The 18,716-nt window shown below is 50.5% G+C and overlaps 1 protein-coding gene across 7 annotated transcripts in view; it reads left to right on the plus strand.

The window, feature by feature from the left end:
* Nucleotides 1-18,716, plus strand: part of CKAP5 (cytoskeleton associated protein 5) — a 1,152,983-nt gene that overhangs the window by 747,377 nt on the left and 386,890 nt on the right. For 4 of the 7 annotated variants that reach the window (XM_085646649.1, XM_085646653.1, XM_085646651.1 and 1 more), the window contains exons 28-30: nucleotides 400-483; nucleotides 758-883; nucleotides 1,425-1,574. In XM_085646649.1, coding sequence (XP_085502775.1) covers nucleotides 400-483; nucleotides 758-883; nucleotides 1,425-1,574 — 360 coding nt within the window. The remainder of the gene's footprint in view (nucleotides 1-399; nucleotides 484-757; nucleotides 884-1,424; nucleotides 1,575-18,716) is intronic. The other 3 variants (XM_085646654.1, XM_085646656.1, XM_085646655.1) reach the window with 1 other exon arrangement.

An 18,716-nucleotide genomic window follows, 5' to 3' on the forward strand; every position in this document is an offset into this window, starting at 1 on the left:
CTCTAGGCCTTTCATGTACATGGTTTCTTTTAGCAGAGCTGTCAGATAACATTTTCTTCTCCCTTGTCTGTTTTGTATGTCTAAGGAAAAATACTAGAAAGAAAGCGCGTAGCATGTGATTCTCTGGAGGTAGGATGTGGCATGAATGGGCAACTACTGAGCTTCAAATTGTGCTGTCCTTTAGGCTTCACATGATCTCTCTCCTACTCCAAGGTCTAAGCAGAAGGGGAATGATCTGCCAGTCCAGACTTCATCATGGGCAGTCATTTGTTGTACTTTTTGTTACATTTCTTTTTAACTGAGGTTTGGGATGTGCCAGTTAGAAAAACTTGTAGCAGAGATTATTCAAGGCTACTTGCCAACTGCAGCTTTGTAACCAGCAAACATTCCTTTGTCTAGACTCCATCGCAGTCTTCTGAAGGAAATAACAGTATGTCTAAAGCAAACACCAGCCAGTCAAAAGCCAAAGCAGCCAAGCAACAGGTACCAGCAACAGCAAGTGGTGAAGGGGTTAAGTTGTCACCTTTTGGGTGTTTTTGGGTGTTGCTGGTGTTCTGGCCATTCACGTTGAGGAACTTCCCCCATCTCAAAAGATGAGATCCACCATTTTATTTTCACATGATTAACTGCTCCTTGCCCATACCTCTTTTAGACATTTCAGGCGTGTTTGTGAAGCTGTCACTCCGGCTGTGTACCGCTAGTTGGTGGTTGTGACCCCTTGCCAAGCAGTCACTTTCACTGTGTGCATTGTGTTTAGGGGATGCCTGGGAAGAAGCTGCCAAGCAAACCGAACTTGAAGGACGAGGAGGACCGCTCCGGTCCCATTTATATCATTGTTCCCAATGGAAAGGAACAACGAATGAAGGACGAAAAGGCTCTGAAGGTAAGAAGCTGTTGGTCTTTGGTAACTTCACTGAGCTCTGTTCTCGTCTGTCTGCTGGAACTTGCCTCCCAGTCCACACCCACCCACCTCTGGTCTCTGGCTTTTTTTTTTAATGTTAACTTATGCAGCCATAAATTGCTGTTATTAAGGCCTGTCAGTCTTTGGTTGATGAGGTACAGTCACACTTTATCCCTAGTATTCTGTGACCGACAGTTTGTTTTCTGTTACCGTAGAAGTATCAATAGTGAGGATGCAGTGAGTAACTAAAGGTCTTTAGAAGACTTTTATCCATGACAGGGTCACACATTCCTTTAATATTTGATATGGTATGACTTGGATATTAAAGATTTGTAAATGTTTAATATGTTAATTTGTACCCTCTGCTTCTATTCCACCTTTGCCACTCCTATTTGACTATATTGCAACATGTTCTTTTGGCCTTTAAGGCCTCCTTCCTCCCTGACCTTTTCCAATAACTCCTTACCTCCTCTCATCTACCCCTTGTAAAGCCGTCATCAGGCAGTTTCTGATTGTGTTGCAGGTGCTGAAGTGGAATTTCCCTGCTCCCCGTGATGAGTACATAGAGCAGCTGAAGACACAGATGTCTGGTTCTCTTGCCAAATGGTTGCAGGATGAGCTTTTTCACTCCGACTTCCAGCGCCACATCAAAGCTCTCGCCGTGATGACGGACGTAAGTTTCATGGTAGATTTTCATCCAGCAGACACTGTCTCAGATTACGGAGTACAAATGTAATGGGGATTCTTGCATTTCTTTTGAGTGTTTCAACTTTCTTAGCTGCCCCAGAATATATACTTGCATATATCCACAATCCATGAATGCCTCCTAACTGGCAGAGCCACAACGCAGTGTTCACTTGGATAGCACGTAAAGATGAGCCTTTTACCACTGCTGTCTGAGAAATAATAAACTTGCTGGCTCCGCCATCTGTTCCTCAAAGCAATAACAGTGAGCTTCCACTTTCACTTGGGTGAGTCAAGCGTAATATATGCCAAGTGTAGTAGTTATTCCCAGTGTCAAAATGCTGATTAACTTAGTTGGGTCTCGCTGTGAGAAGTTGGCCTGATGTATGATGTCACTAGTTCTAGTGTACACCCTATATCAGTCCAAATACCCTTATGGTGATTGGTTGTAAAGTCAACCTTATAGACCAGCTATCCTAGTGGTAGCATGGATAAGAGCAGTCTTAGGCTAAACTCTGAATGGCATGTGAAGCCAGCTGTGATAACTTATATAATCCCTTGAATACCAAATGAAAGGACACCACAACAGATATATATATAAAATAAAGTGTATTTATTCTAGTCAAACCCTCAGCACTCTTTATGAGATTAGAGGTAAGTACAACACAGTCTTATTTAAGCATACATTAAGTCACACAGGTAAGTAATACAGTTAGGCCCTAGGGGCCACGCAAACCATATACTAAGTAAGTGGTATAAGGACCACTGTCACGGAAATAGGATAGGCCTATGCCTAGGGAATCGCTGGGGCTACGCTACACTAGCAACAGTTAGGAAGTGGGAGGCCCACGGGATTCAGGTGCAGAGTGGAAACACTCACGCGTAATGCGTAAAAGTCGATAGAAATAGTAGTTGTTAAAAATTAACAGTTTAAGGACACTTCTAAAGCAGCTAGAGAGTCGAGACTCGGAAACTAGACCCTAGGATAGTCACTACCCTTGTGAGCACCGAAGTACCCAAGTTACCTAGCCCACAGGCTGCGGGTGCATAGGTGTGAACTTGCGTCGGGTTTCGTCGTGGACTTCTATGGATGCCTGAAGGAAAGTTGCTGACAGGCAGTCAGTGAAGAGTGTCCGGTGGATCCCAAGGCTGGGATCAAGAAGAGAGGAGACCTGCAAGCAGAAGGGACAGAGTCAAGGTCACTAGCCAGTGACCACGTGGAACCAGGAAGGAACCAGGCGATGTTGTGAAGATTGCAGGTGAAGGTGAAGCTTGTCGCTGCAGCCACGAGGTCCAGGGAACGTCTAGGACGACCAGGACCAGGAGGCGAGCTGTCCCACGAAGGCTCTTGCTGTCGGCGTCGTCGAAGTTGGACTAGGACTCACCAAGCCTTGGCAAGCGGAACCCACGAGAACGGAGGACTTGCTTCTGGTGCAGACCAGGAAGGTCTGGGGTGCTTCTCTTTTTCAAAGGAGCAGGAGCCAGTCTGGAGGAGCCAAACCAGCACTGAAGATTACGGGATGCGTCGTCACAAAGGCCACTAGCCAGCGGGCAAGCAACCGGACAGATGCGGCAAGCAGGAAAATGCAGAAGGGCCCCACGCAGGCCTCGTGGAGTGTGGGGGGCTGGTCTTCGGTGCAGATGGTGCTTGGGGGTGGGGCTTCTCAATCCCCGGTGCACAACTTCGAGGGTGCCTCAGAAGCTGCGCTTGAAGATACTAGCCACTTTTCCCAGGTAGCCGGTCCCACGTCTCTCGTCGCCTCCACGGATCTCAGCTCTGCTGTGGAAGTGGATCAGGGTCGGAGAAGTCTGGAAGTCAAGGCTCTGGTCGGGCTCTGCAGTCGGTCCCTCGTAGAACTTTAGCAAAGCAAAGGGTAGTCTCTTGATGGTGCCTGTTTGCACAGGGTAGCCACTCCTTGGCCACAAGGGATATTCTTCAGTCTTCTTCTTTCGTCGAATGTCGAAGGTCCAGAGTTTCTGTTCAAGTTGCAGGTTCAGGATAATCTAAAGTCTTGAGGCCCAACTCCCACTCTTATACTAATCTGGGGGGCTGGGATACCTGCTAGGTCACGCCTTATGGGTGGGACCTGGGAGGGGGGTGGTTACACCCACTTCCCTTTGTCCAGTTTCGCGCCAGAGCTGGGGCTGGAGTGCCCCAGCGCCGGTTTGAACTGGACTATGCAAGGAACACCTTGTGTGCCCCAGGCATGTCTCATTCCTTTCAGCCCACCCTGCCCCAATACACTAAAGGCTGTCTGGGGAGGTGCTAGCACCTCCCCAAGCAGGAAACCTATTGTCCAGGCCTCCCTGACTGGGATCACTCCCAGCAGCAGGTGGTCAGACTTGTGTCGTGGCAGCAGCATCCATTTTGTGATGCTGAGGCTTTGGTCAGAGGCTAACAGTAAAGTATGATTTCAACATGTCTTTCCCTCTAGAAGGGGGGAATAATATCCTCATGTCCAGAAATGGGATGGGGGTATTATTCCAAAGTGTTAGACACCTTACACGACATGTTTTGATAAAGCCAAACCATAGTTACCATAACCGTTTAAGATTATAAGGTACTTTAAGAGTATATGGTAGGCTATATCATAGAACAGCTATAAGGACATGGTTCCGAAAGCTGCAGACAGGCTCAGCTCATGCTAGAGCACCATCTCACATGTTACCAAGCACTCTGCCTCCAGGATTGTTAAGGCCTGCCATAGGAGTGACTGATAGGTACACATGTGTCTATATGTAAGTTAGGTATAGGAATACTACACCTAAGCAAGGGGTGATTACACGACCTTGCCCCAGCTGAGTGATCAGCCAGTTGTGTCTGATTGGAAGGCCAGCCCAGGGGTGGCAGAATACATGCTGCAGCCCCTGGTAGGCCTAGGGTACACCTATGCCCTGGGTACCTAGGGTACACTGTACAGGGGCCAATAAGGTGATCCTATCCAAATGGGTTATGCACCTAAAGTACATAGTATCAATTTAGAGAGAGAACAGCAGGGCTGTGGGTCTGATTAGCAGGCCCACAGCCACATCTAAGTCGAAAACCAGTAAAGCAAAAGCAAAAAGTGGGGGTGAACATAGAAAGCAGACCCTACTCTCCTACACTCGCACCCCCTGCTAGTTTGATTTCAAACAGCTGGACCTTGTGCTAGATTTGCGTGTGCCATCCAGCTCTGGTCCGAGCTTGCAGCCTGTGAATCTGCTTCTGTCACCCAGCGTCTGGGGGTAAGGGCTGGAATTTGGGTTTGGGTGGTGGTGTGGCAGGTCTGACAAACTGTCCCAATCCTGGTTGTTGAGGTAGTTTGTCATTGGTGTCTTGTAGTCAGTCCGATGGCCCTGCAAACTGGGCCAAGTATACCTCGAGCAGTTAAAGCCTTCCCAAATGAGTAGTGTGAGGGGAGCAAGTGCTCTGAACTTAAATCAGCCAGCACACACACCAATTTATTATCCCAACTAGTGCTCATCTTAAGTGAAAAAGAAAGGGCTTTGATCTCGCAGCAAAACATACTGCACACACCAAGGATGAGTTATTTACGGGCTAGAGAACTCCCCAACGAGTTATAGTGAAGTGCTACATTCTCTACAGTGTCCTTCTCTCCCTGGCATCCACTGTGAGCGCCCCCAACATCTATGGAAAGTTGGGAAAATCTTTGTATAGGCATTGTTTGGGCAGAATTTTAAATCATTATTACTACAGTAGATAATTTGTCAGTCAGTTTAATAGTCTTTCTGCCCACAGTTCGTACTGGCAGTCGTTTGCATTCTAGCAGCAGGTTTCACCTTTGTTTTTCAATGAGGCCTTGACTGACGTTCTTCTGGGCACCTGGTACAAGCCCAGCACAGAGGATCCTGTGACCAGAACGAGTGCCTGCCGCCATCACCCTGCCCCGGGTGACCCAGTTTTCCTCACCACCCATCCCACAAAGCTTGTTGGTTCAATCTTCCACTTATTGTGTCAATTTCCCTTTCACTCTCCCGGACAGGGAATCCAAGAGACTGGAAAGCTTTGGGAAGAAATATTTCTCTTTCGCCAGTCTAGCATTGCTGTCAAACTTTGCTTGCCTTTAGGGCCGTTATTCCTGTTGGATATGATGCATGGTTGCGCAGCTGCTGCCGAGTGTCGGAGGAGGACAGGATGTGAGAAAGTGGCTCTGTATATACGGTTCCCAAATAGGTACATTGTGTACAGAGTCCACAGTCCCCAGAGGTTTGGCAGAGGTTAGATAGAACCTTACTCTCTAAAGTGGTAGCTTGGACGAGCAGTAAGGCAGTATCAGAGGACAGTGTAAAGCATTTGTTGTACTCAGTCAGCAAATGGCCTCCCACACAAGTACTGAACTCTAGACCAATGGTTTATATAAAAAAAATGGTTTCATTTTAGAACCCAACAAAATATACTTTGTCAGAATGAGATGCTTTAGTTAAATACTTTGCAATAGGCAATTGACTTTTACAGAAAATAGTTTTGTTGCAATAGGCAACAAAATTTCAAACACAATAATACATTGAGCTCAAAGGGAATTTTAAGTTGTATGCAATTGATTACTCTCAGGATTACTTTTCTAACTCCAGAACTGGATCCTAGATTCAGTCCTGGGACAGTTCTTGGAAACAAGTGAGTAAATTTGTTTTAGTTACTGTTGTGATTTTTAAGCAATATTTTGCTATTTTAAAAGGTGACACTTGAAAACTTTTGCTAATCAAATTACCAATGTTATCCTATGGAAGGAAATTCACTTAGCAGGTAAGTGGGGTTAGGGTTACTTTTTCTAGGTCAGTGTTGGATCCTAGATCCAGCACTAGTGTGCCACCTGTAAGCAGTTGAGAAACTGCGTTTAAGTTACACAGGCAATTTTTTTAAGGACTATTTATAGGTTTGCAAAATCAACACTTAGACGAAATTTCATAGAAAAACAGTCAATGGTTTCCTATGGGGGAGAATTCAAGTTCTGGGTAAAGTATGTTCTTGTTACTTTTGTAATCCAGTGCTGGGCTCCTAGGCTCAGTACTGGGGCATCTATCTAAAACAGGTAAGTAATTACGTTTTCACAGTTAGTACGATTTTTAAAGAATATTTGTAGTTTGCAAAAATCGACAGAAGAAATTTCACAGAAAAACAGTCCATTATTTCCTGTGGAAGAAAATTGGGTTAATGGTAAGTACGGTCGTGAATACTTTTCAGGGTCCGTGCTGGGCACCAAGATCCAGCACTGGGATCTCTCCTAATATCAGGTGAGTATTTCAGTTTTCGTTACTCGGTTGATTTTAGGTGAATATTTTAAAGTTTAGAAACTCCACACTTAGAAGAAATTTCAGAAGAAGCCAGTCAATGTTACCCTGTGGTAGAAAAGTGATTTATCGGCTTTTGGGTAAGTACTCGACTGGCATAGTTAAGGTCCTGGGCACAGACTCGGGGGTCTCCCAGGGTTAGGTAAGTATAGTTGTTACACCCTCAGCGGCACAGGGGTAGCTGGGTGCAGAGTAAGTAAGGCCCAATGTTCTCCTATGGGAGGCAGGGGGGCCCTAGTTGGTGGCTTCTGACTAGTAGGCCACGTGGCTGTGGGAGCTGGGCTCCTGGTCACTTCCTCTGGGCAAATGGGGAAGTAGGTAGGAGTAGAAGTTGCACTGCTAGGGCCGCTGGGTGCAGGGTGGTTTTGAGCCTTCGGGCGCTCAATGGATTGCAATGGAAAAGCTCAAGGACGAACAAAGGCTGCAAGCTCGGGGACGAAGATTCTTCAGGTGCAACCACCCCTTTGAGAGTTAAGTTGGGTAGTTGGAGGATGGGTAGGTACCCAGGAGTCAGGCACAGGGGGCCGCAAGGGTGCTTTTTGGTGTCTGGAAATCTTACCCTCCATTGATCGCGGTTGGAGGGGGTCCCTGGTTCTGAGGCTGCAGGCGTCTGGAGCGTCGTGGTGGGTCCTTGGGTGCCGGATTCGGGGTCACAGTCGCCGGGGGGATGTCCTCGGGGTCTTTGTCCACTCCAGTGCAGGCCAGGCTTGGCGGGTGCAGAGTGCGCAGGGTTCGCGGTTCCGGGCTGATGCCAGAGGTTAGATACTTGCTTTGAGCAGAGCCACTGCCCGTGGGAGTCCCAGGTGCTCAGTTACAAGGTAGCCAGGTCCTCTGGGGTTTGTGAGGTTGCTGATCACAAGAGGTGCTGGGATTTTCAAGGAGCAGGTTTGAGGGTCGACAGGCCGGTAGGGCTGGGGCCAAAGCAGTTATCTTCCTCTTCTTAGCAGCTGCATGGCAGGTAGTCTTTCTTCTTGCTCTTCTTTGCTGTTTTGGAATCTGGAATCTAAGGAAGGAAGGTTCAGGGTGCCCCTAAATACAAAATTTAGGGGCGTTACAGGTAGGTAAAGGGCAGGGACCACTGGGTCCCTGCCCTGGGGTGGGTACAACCCCTATCCTGCCACTCTCCTGTGGGAGGGGGGGCAGTGGCCTTGTCCTGATTGGGCAGGGCTCCCCATCTTCAAGATGGCAAGAGCCCGGGGACGTGCTTCACCTCGCCTCCCCCACCAGAGGGCTGGGGTTGGCAGAGGCTGGCACACCCCCTATCCTTCCTTGGGGTTTCCAGACAGTCTTCCCGCCAGAGTGGGGGTTGAGAACCGGTAGGGGCCAGTTGCTGGGTACAGCAAGAGGCCTGGAGAAGCTCACAAAGGCGGCATGTCTTTGAAGCTTCCCCTTGCCCATCCTGGGGAAGGAGACCTAGCACCTCATTTTGGTATAGTATGTTCAGAGCCAGCTTCCTACACAGTCATCTTGAAGATGAGGGGACACCTCCAATCAGGGCTAGGTCTATGCGCCCTTCCACAGAAGGGTGGCATAATAGAGGGTGTTGTCATCCCAGGTATGGTGCCCTTTGGCCCTACCTACTACTTCCCTAAAACGCCTCCTAAATGTAGTATTTAGGTGGCTCACTCAGACCTAGAAACTAGATCTGCGACTATGTAAGAAGACAACCCTGCAGAGAAGACTGAAGACTACGACCATCTTTGCTTCAGCTCTACTGGCCGGTCTACAGCATCTGCAAACCTGCGACCAGTCTTGCAGCTAGCAGCCTCTGAAACCTTTGGAAGGACTGCTGCCTTCGAAAGACTCCAATTTCCTGTGGATAGCGGACCTGTCCAGAAGAAACCTACTTCAAGGACTCTGGATCCCGTCAGATCCGCGTCTTCTTCCCACTTTGCACCCGACGCCCACAGCTCGAGACTTTGCTGCTCACCTTACTGTGATGTCTCCATGTAAATCCTGACCTTGTGTTCAGCATTGGCTTACTTCTCCTGCCATTACAACTTCGCCTGCAGTGTGAATCCAGAGGCTTCCCCTGACCGGCTCTGATGTCAAAAGACACCCCTCACCGAAGCCCCTGGATGGTGTGCTTAACAGACGGTGCTCCTATGACCCCCCTGCATCTCTACTCAACTCTGCTGTTAATCTCCCTCCTGCAACCTCCGGTGCCACGCCTGCTGCCTTTGCTGAAAGAAGAATCCCCATCGAAATTGCACCCTGCACCCGTAGGCCCTGTGCTGCTGGTGGTGTAGGTTTGGTGCTGCTTTGTGGCCCCTGCCTGTGCCTAACCTAACCCCCCAAAACGTGGCCCGTGCAACCAGTGTACTTGCTTGCAAGCAGTGTGGCTCATTGGACCCCCTGTCTCAATTGGGATGAACTCAGAATCTGAAAGAAACACGTTAGTGTTAGATTCCTTACCTTAAAATATCCCCAGGCGTACGACTGGATCCGGAATGTTTTCGCTAGCAGTACCTCTGCGCATCAGTAGGTGGTGTTATGCGACTCCACGTCAGTCGCTGGCGTCTTATGCGCAGAGATGACTTCAGACTACATAGGCGCCACCCATGCGCGCTGACGTCAGTTTTCTTTTTTCTGCACTAGTAAGCGCAGATCCGGTTGGAGCACGTACCTTAGTCACTTTTTGACTATCTTTTTGAGACTTTTCTCTCCTGTAAGTTTGCCTCCTCTGGTGCACGTAGGGATGCCTGGTTTTAAGTCTTGTGGGGCCTGCCGTCACAATATGCCAATGGCGGACCCCCACGACGTCTGTCTCGACTGCCTGGAGAACGACCAGAACTCCCAGTCCTGTATGGACTGTCAGGCCATTGCCCCGAAGGCCTTGAGGGAGCGGTGCCGGAAGCTGCTTGAGGTCCGGCACTCGTCCCAGCGCCGTTCACGGTCCAGGGACGCTCCAGAGAACGCTCGCGGGGCCACCATCATCGCTCCTCGGGCTCAAAGTCCTCTGATTCGGGTAAGAGACGACACAAAAACGTCGAAGAAGCATTGTCGCTCACCCTCCCCCCCCCCCTCCCCCTGTCGTTCCGCAGATGAGGGGGACAGGGGAGTCCCACGGTCTTCCCACCTTATCCGGGTCCGTCAGCGACTCCCGCACAGGTGCAAAAATTTCTTGCTCCCTTGGACCGCCTGCTTAGGCCTCTGGCTCCCGCTGGCGTGCCCTTGGACCCCGCAGTCCCGTGTCAGGATCTTGCCGGGCCGCCGGCACCGCTGGATCCTGCGACGCTGGCAATGGCGCCACCAGGTCCCACGCTGCCGGCTCCGCCTCCGTCGCCGCAGTGGATGCCATTTGTTCTGCCCCTGCCCAGGTTCCAGGACAATTTTGTCCCTACCTGGGATCCGCAATGGGACACGGCGCTGGTTCGGCCCCGTCCGGTGCCGTTCACGGCACTGTTTGTTCGTTCCCCGGACCCTGCCCTGCAGTCTATCACATACGACAGAGGTGAAGGATGACTGGGAGGGGTCAGAGGACCCTCTTGCTTGTCAGTGTGACTCTGAGCAGGACTGGGTGGATGAGTTAGAGGAGGCCGGCAGCGTTGATGTCTCCTCTGACACAGGGTTTGCCTCTCCTCCGCCTACCATGGAATAGGGCGCTTCTTACACGGTGATGCTCTGTCGTGAAGCTGAGGTCCTCAACCTTGATCTCCCTACGGTGGCCTTCAAAACTAATCCCCTCACTTAAATGCTCCACACGGCGTCCACTTCGTCGGAGCCCCAGCCGCCATTTAATGACTCCCTCACTGACGTCTTATTGGGTACTTGGTCACGGCCAGCCACAGGGGCACATGTGGATAAGAACGTTGCCAGGCGTCATCGCCCGGCACCATCGCCGAGTGAACCTGCCTTTCTGACCACTCATCCTACGCCCGAGAACCTGGTTGTCCAAGCTTCGACGTCCCAGAATGCCTTTCCCACGGCTCCGCCGGATAAGGACTCTAAGAAGCTGGTGCAGTTTGGCAAACGGTCGTTCTCTTCGGCCCGCTTATGGCTGTGGTCGGTGAACACCGCCTGCATATTAGGCCGCTATTCCCACGCAGTGTGGGATACAATTGCACAGGTGTTGCCTCAGTGTCCTGAAGGGACCCAAACTGTGCTGTCCCAAGCTGTTGCCGAGGGTAAAGATGCGGCGAAGTTTGCCATTCGGTGTGATTTGGACACCGCGGACTCACTAGGTAGAGCAATTGCTACGACTGGGGCGCATCGTTGGCTAGACTACTGTAATTCCCTGCTTCTTGGTGCACCTAATTTTCTCTTAGAGACTACAAAGAATACAAACAATAGCCGCCAAGTTAGCCTTAAAGAGGAGATGGGATGACTTTGCATCTGCGGCACTTCTCGATCTCCACTGGCTTTCTCTGGCCCAGAGAATCCAGTTCAAAGCTGCTTGCATTGTGTTCAAGGCCCTCCATCGACTCGGACCCCAGCCTCTGCAGAAAAAATGTGTCTGGTACTCCCCTTCACAAACTCTTCGCTCCTCTTCTGCTCACCTGGCCCGTGCCACTAGAGCACGAACTTCTAGATTTGGCAGCAGAGCATTCAGCTGTGCTGCGGCACAGCTGTGGAATAACCTCCCATTTAACATCGGAGAATTGGTGGAGTTCGTACAGTTTAGAAAAAACTTAAAACCCATCTTTTCCCCAGGGTGTAGTGTTGCATCACCTGCGGTATGTAAACTCTGCGTGAGTATTGGAACCTCTGTCTCTTCAGCGCCAGGATACCCATGGGGTGATAGAGCGCTTTATAAATACTGGATACATTACATTAGATTACATTTGTCGCCACGCCTGGTTGAGATCTACCGGGTTCTCGTAGGATGTGCAAAGCTCATTCATGGACATGCCCTTTGATGGCACTCGCCTGTTTGGCGATAAAGCCGACAGTGCGCTGGAGCATTTTAAGGACTCGCGGGCCACAGCCAAGTCCTTGGGTCTTTCCACGAAAAGCCCAGCCACTCCTGGTTTTCGTTCCATTCGTGGCCACGGAAGGGGCACCCAGGCATGTTCCTTCAGCAATTCTGTGCAGATCCAGCCTCCGCGCGTACGCGGTTTCCGCAGGGGTGGGTCTGGGAATCGGCGTGGGGGACAGTCCGCCCCCGCTGCTCCTACCTCCAAACCTTCCAAATACGAGCTTTGGGGGGCACTGCCACGCCAGTGGGTGGCAGGATCCACCATCTCCTCCCCCACTGGTACGCTATCCCATCGGAAAAAGTGGGTGTTGCAGATCATCCGCAAAGGTTACTCCTTTCCCTGTCAGTCCACCCCTCCAGCCATGCCTCCTCAGTACTACCGCATGTCGGGGGAACACTTGGCCCTTCTCCAGCAGGAAGTCGCGTCCCTCTTGGCCAAGGGGGGCCATTGAGTGCGTTCCTGGGCCAGAAGTAGGGAGTGGTTGTTCCCACTACTTTCTGGATCCAAGAAGGACAAAGGGGGTCTGCGTCCCATCTTGCACCTCCAGAAAGTCAACCGCCTTCTCCGGAAGGAGAAGTTCAAGATGTTGACTTTGGCTCAAGTCTTGACTGCTCTCGATTCCGGAGACTGTTTGGTAGCGTTGGACTTGCAGGACGCCTATTTTCATGTTCCTGTTGTCGGCCCACTGGCGTTACATGCGGTTCATGGTAGGCCACGAGCACTTTCAGTTTACCGTGCTTCCTTTTGGCCTTACCATCGCCCCTTGTGTGTTCACGAAAGTGATGGCGGTGGTCTCAGCTCTTCTGTGCAGATCGGGGGACTCAGTCTTCCCCTACCTCGACGACTGGTTGTTGAAGGCGGGCTCGCCCCATGCAGTGGTCTCCCACCTCCAGAATACAGCCGACCTCCTGCATTTGCTGGGGTTCTCCAATGTACCGAAGCTGCACCGGAGTCCCCCTCAGAAGCTCCAATTCATCTGAGCGGTTCTGGATTCGGCACAGTTTCGGGTCTATCCTCCCGAACAGCGTATCTGGGATATTCAGGCTATGATTCCGATCTTTAAGCCTCTATCCCGGGTTTCAGTCTGGATGACCCTCCGGCTCCTGGGCCTGATGGCCTCCTGCTAGTGCAACATGCCAGCTGGCATATGCGGGCTCTGCAGTGGGACCTGAAGTTTCAGTGGGCACAGCATCAGAGCAACCTGTCCGATCACGTCCAGATCTTGGAGGGCACTGCATGTCAATTGCAGTGGTGGCGCACAAATTGCGATTGTGTCAATGGCAGATCCCTCTCCCTTCCCCAACCGGAGTTCAGTGGTGACTGATGCGTCTCTCCTGGGATGGGGTGGCCACATTGGCGAGGCGGAGATCAGGGACCTCTGGTCTCCGGCAGAATCCCGGCTCCATATCAACCTTCTGGAAAGCCTTCCTTCCCTCTGTCTGGGGAAAGGTAGTGCAGGTGTTCATAGATAACACCACCGCCATGTGGTATTACAACAAACAGGGTGGGGTGGGGTTGTGGACCCTATGTCAGGAGGCTATGCGCCTCTGGACATGGCTGGAACATGGGGGCATGGCTCTGGTGGTTCAACACCTGGCAGGCTCCCTGAACACCAGGGCAGACTACCTCCGCCGCAGATGCAGGTTGGATCACGAATGGCGTCTGACCTCGGACGTGGTGCAAGGTCTTTTTGCAAAGGGGAGAGCCTTGGTTAGATCTATTCGCCACGAAGAGAACGTGCAATGTCATCATTTCTACAAGTTGGAATTTCCAAGGCGACACTCACTCGGAGACGCTTTTCGTCGCGAGTGGAGTTGCGGTCTGTTGTACGCCTTTCCGCCTATACCACTTCTGCCCAGAGTTCTGAAGATGATCAGGCGTGACTGGGCTAAAGTCATTCGTGTGGCTCCGGATTGGGCAACAAAAGTATAGTATCCAGAGCTACTCAGTCTGCCTCTTCGGGAGGATCTATCGCAGCAGCAGGGGACGGTCCTTCACCGGAACCTGTCCAGCCTCCACCTCCATGCGTGGAGATTGAGTGGCGACAGTTGACAGGTTTTGACCTTCCTGCCGAAGTCTGTGATATTATTTTGGCAGCCAGGTGTCCCTCCACTAAAACGGTATACGCCTTCAGGTGGAATAAATTTGTGGTATGGTGTAAAAGTGGGTTTCTGTTGCAGTACCCCCCCCCCCCCCCCCCCCCCCCCTTTTTTTGCCTAAATAGCTGATACACTTTTCCTTGTTGTGCCCTGGGCTCCTGCCAATCAGGTGACCAGGGCCTGTGTTCCTTCCCTAAACTGCCTAACAGCCAAAACCAAAATTGGCAAACCCTGGCCACATGTCAGCCCCTGGTAAATGGTACCCTAGGTACCCAGGGCCTTGTGACCAGGGAAGGCCTCTAAGGGCTGCAGCACTCATTGTGCCACCCTTAGAGGCCCTGTACCCTAATACACACACACACTGCTCCTGCAGGCTGAGTGTCTGGATACAAGACAAAACAGAGAGTCGACATGGCACACATCCCTGTGTGCCATGCCCACAACCTACACTGCCCTGGCATACATCAGCCACCCCTCTAACTGGGTGCCCTATGCCAGTGGTGTGGACACAGAGGCAGGAGCCCTGTGCCCCTACAGTACCGAGGTCCATTCCTGGGTCCTGTAAGTGCAGAGCTGCCCTTTAAGAGTACATGGTGCTGGGAGCTTGTCAAACACGAACTCCACAGCACCCTAATGGCAGCACTGAAGACTGAGAAGTTTGGTATCAAACTGCTCAGCACATTAAATCCACACTGATGCCAGTGTGTGATTTAGTGTAAAAAGCTCCACAGAGGGCATCTTAGAGACCTAAACCTACAATCCACGTCTGTTCTGAGGCTGCCTAGGCTGCCACACAGCAGACCTGTTGCTGGACCCCTGGGTAGGAGAGCCCCTGCTCTCCTGGGTCTGCAACAATGCACATCCTGGGCGAGGTGCTAAATCTCCTCCCCCAGGATGGGCAGGGGGAAGCTTCAAAGGCATTCCGCCTCTGTGAGCTTCCCCAGGCCACTGCAACCCCCCACTCTGGCGGGAAGCTTGGCCGGAAACCCTAAATAAGGACAGAGGATGTGCCAGCCTGCCATCCCCACCCCTCAGGTGGGGGAGGCGAGGTGAAGCACATACCCGGGCTCTCGCCATCTTGAAGATGGGAAGCCCTGCCCAATCAGGGCTAGGCTCCTGCCCCCCTCCCACAGGAGAGAGGCAGGATAGGGGGTGTACCCACCCCAGGACAGGGTCCCATTGGCCCCTGCCCTTCACCTACCTGTAACGCCCCTAAATCTAGTATTTAGGGGCACCCTGAACCTTCCTTCCCCAGATTCAAAACTACAAGAAGAACAAAGACCTGCCCTGCAGCTGCTAAAAAGAGGAAGACACCAACTGCTTTGGCCCCAGCCCTGCCGGCCTGTCGACCCTCGAACCTGCTCCTGCTCCAGCGCGGCATCTCTCGCGGCCAGCAACCTCCCCAACCCCGGAGGACCTAGCTACCTTTTGGCTCTAAGCCCCTGGGACTCCCATGAGTAGAGGCTCTACTCGAAACCTATCTCTAAACCCCTGGCAGCATCCCGGAACCGCGAACCCAGCACACTCTGCACCAGCCAAGCCTGGCCAGTGCCGGAGTGAACAAAGACCCAGACGACCCCACGGCGACTGTGACCCCGAGTCCGGCCCCCAAGGACCTCCCTCGACACTCCTGCAGCCTCAGAACAAGGTGCCCTCCCCCCCAACCGCGATCAACGGAGGGTAAGATTTCCCGACACCAAAAGGCACCCCTGCATGCGGCGCCCCACGGCCCCCTGTGTCCAACCCCTGGGTACCTACCTATCCTCCAACTACCCAACTTACCTCTCGAAGTGGTGATGGCACCTGAAGAGTCCTCGTCCCCGAGCTTGCAGTCTTTTTCCTAACCGGAGATTTCCCATTGACATCCATTGAGCGCCCGAAGGCTCAAAAGCACTCTGCACCCAGCCGCCCGAGTGGCCCTGGCAGTGAAAACTCTATTCCTTCCTACTTCCCCACTTGCCCTGAGTAAGTGACCAGGAGCCCAGCTCCCACAGCCGCGTGGCTTGCCAGTCAGCAGCCACCAAACAAGGCCCCCCTATCCCTCATAGGATAACATTGGGCCTAACTCTCTCTGCACCTGGCCGCCCTAGAGCCGCTGAGGGTGAACCAACTGTACCTACCTGACCCTGGGAGACCCCTGAGTCTGTGCCCAGAACCTCAACTCTGCCAGTCGAGTACTTACCCTTAAACCGCAAACTCTTTTTTCCTCATAGGGTAACATTGACTGGCTTTTTCCTGAAATTTCTTCTAAGTGTGGGCTTTTCAAATCTTCAAATATTCACCAAAAATCAGCCGAGTGACAAAAACGAATTTACTCACCTGTTCCTAGGTGAACTCCCAGTGCTGGATCTTGGTGCCCAGCACTGACTCTGAAAAATCTCTACAACTGTACTTACCCTTAACTCAATTTTCTTCCATAGGAAACCATTGACTGTTTTTCTGTGAAATTTCTTCTAAGTGTCGATTTCTGCAAACTTTAAATATTCTTCAAAAATCGTATAATATCTGAAAACGTAATTGCTTACCTGTTTTGGATAAAGGTCCCAGTACTGAGTCTAGGCACCCAGTACTGGATTACAAAAGTAACAAGAACGTACTGTACCTGTAACCTGCATTTTCTTCCATAGGGAATCATTGATTGTTTTCTCTGAAATGTTTTTGAAGTGTCAACTTTTAAAATAGCTAAATATTAGTTAAAAATCATTACAGTACTAAAGTCGACTCATCACTTGATTCTGAGAACTGACCCAGGACTGAATCTAGGATCCAGTCCTGGAATTCCAAAAGTAATCTAAAAAGTAATCTGTTACAAATAACTTGAATTGAGCTCAATGTATTGTTGTGTTTAAAAAATATAGTTGCCTACTGCAACCTCTTGTAACTGTTTACTAAAGTCTATTGCATATTGCAAAAGTATTTATATGAAACATCTACTGTTCAGAAAGTATATTTTAACTCCAAGTGCTGGTTCTAAAATAAAACAAGTATTTTTTTTAGATATAAACCATTGGCCTAGAGTTCAGCTATTGAGTGTGTGAAAGCATTTGCTGACTGAGTGTGTACAACAAATGCTTTACAGTGTCCTCTGGTACTGCCTTACTGCTCGACCAAGCTACCACTTTAGAGAGTAAGGTTATATCTAACTTTAACCTCTGTCAAACCCTTGGGCATTGTGGACTCTGTACACCCTGTACCTATTTGGGAACAGTATATACAGAGCCACTTTCTCACATATGGTGCACAGCAAACGCTGTGGATCCCCTTTCTGGCCCTCTTTCAGAAGTTCTTCTGTTCCTCCTTTCTCTGGCCCAGCAGGGCTCTGCTCTGGGCACTATCAATGGCTATCTCTCGGCCATTTCTGCCTTTTAAAGGCTTCCAGATCAGCCTTCTCTTTTCAAGTCCCCTGTTGGTAGTTTCTTAAAAGGCATTACACACACGGTCCCTCCGGTTCCCTTTATAATGCCTCAATGGGACTTGAATCTTGTGTTGACTTATTTGATCTGCGCTCCCTTTGAGCCGCTTCACAACTGTCCTTTACGTCTTCTCACCTTAAAGACTGCTTTGCTGGTTGCTATCACCTCTGCCAAAAGAGTGAGTGAGCGAGTGAGCTCCAGGCTCTTTCTTCTAATCCTCCTTTTCTTTCTGTTCATCCGGACAAGGTGGTGTTAAGGATGCGTATTTCTGTTCTACCCAAGGTTGTCACGCCCTTCCACATTGGGCAGACCGTCACTTTGCCCACCTTCTTTCCGCATCCTTAGAAAAAAGAAGAGAGGCTCCACCGTTTGGACCCAAAACGTGCGCTCTCGTTCCAGCTGAAGCGCACACAATCGTTCCGGGTGGATCTACTTTGTTGGCTACGTTGGCGCCAAGAAAGGTCGGGCTGTGCACAAACCAACCATCTCTCAGTGGGTCGTTCTGTGTATTAAAGCCTGTTACTCCTTGGCTAAAAAGAAGCCTCCTGTGGGGGCTGCGTGCCCATTCTACTCTGGCAACCGCAGCCACTACCGCTCTGGGATGGGGAGTCCCTTTGTATGATATCTGTCAGGCAGCTACGTGGTCCTCGCTGCATACCTTTACCTAGCATTATTGCCTTGACAGCCAAGTCCCGAGAGATGGCCTCTTTGGCCGTTCTGTTCTCCGGGATTTTCTTGTGTGATCTTTGTTCGCAGACCCACCACTGGGGTTGGTATTGCTGGGGTATCTATTCGAAGGTAAGGAATCTAACACTTGCGTGTTTCTTTCAGATGAACAAGTTACTTACCTTCGGTAACGATATATCTGTAAGAATCATTAGTTAGTGTCAGATTTCTTACCGGCCTTCCCATCCTCCCCGTTCTGCGAACTGATTTCAAGGGTTAAGGTCCTCTCTTTAGGGCCCTAGATTTATGCTTAGTTACACAAATAATTTTACTCCAACTAACCATACAATGGTCATTATTGTTACATGTAGATGGAATGATATGATGAACAGGGGAACTTATAACTTCACCACTAGGTGAGCAAGGAAGCAATTCCTTTTAATTTAGGTACCCTCACACACCCTAGTGGTGTCATGCTTCATCATCGGGTCACCCCGACGCCTAAAAGTCGGGGTGGGCTCGACCACAGTGTTGGGAGCGCTTTGAAGAAATTGCAGACCAGGGAGGCTATAAGATAAAAAAACCTCAGGCAGATCCCTAGTTTCCCTTTATTTTTGGGTCTGTCTGGGTTGATTAAAAATAATAAGAGTAGGGGTATATATAGGAGTATTATGGTCCTATGACCCTAGTGCCAACATGTTTCAGTCCACAGTGGCCATAAAGGTCCAGGACTTTCTTCAGGGCA

Source organism: Triturus cristatus, chromosome 3_1 (assembly GCF_964204655.1).
Source record: "Triturus cristatus chromosome 3_1, aTriCri1.1, whole genome shotgun sequence".
Lineage (NCBI taxonomy): Eukaryota > Metazoa > Chordata > Amphibia > Caudata > Salamandridae > Triturus > Triturus cristatus.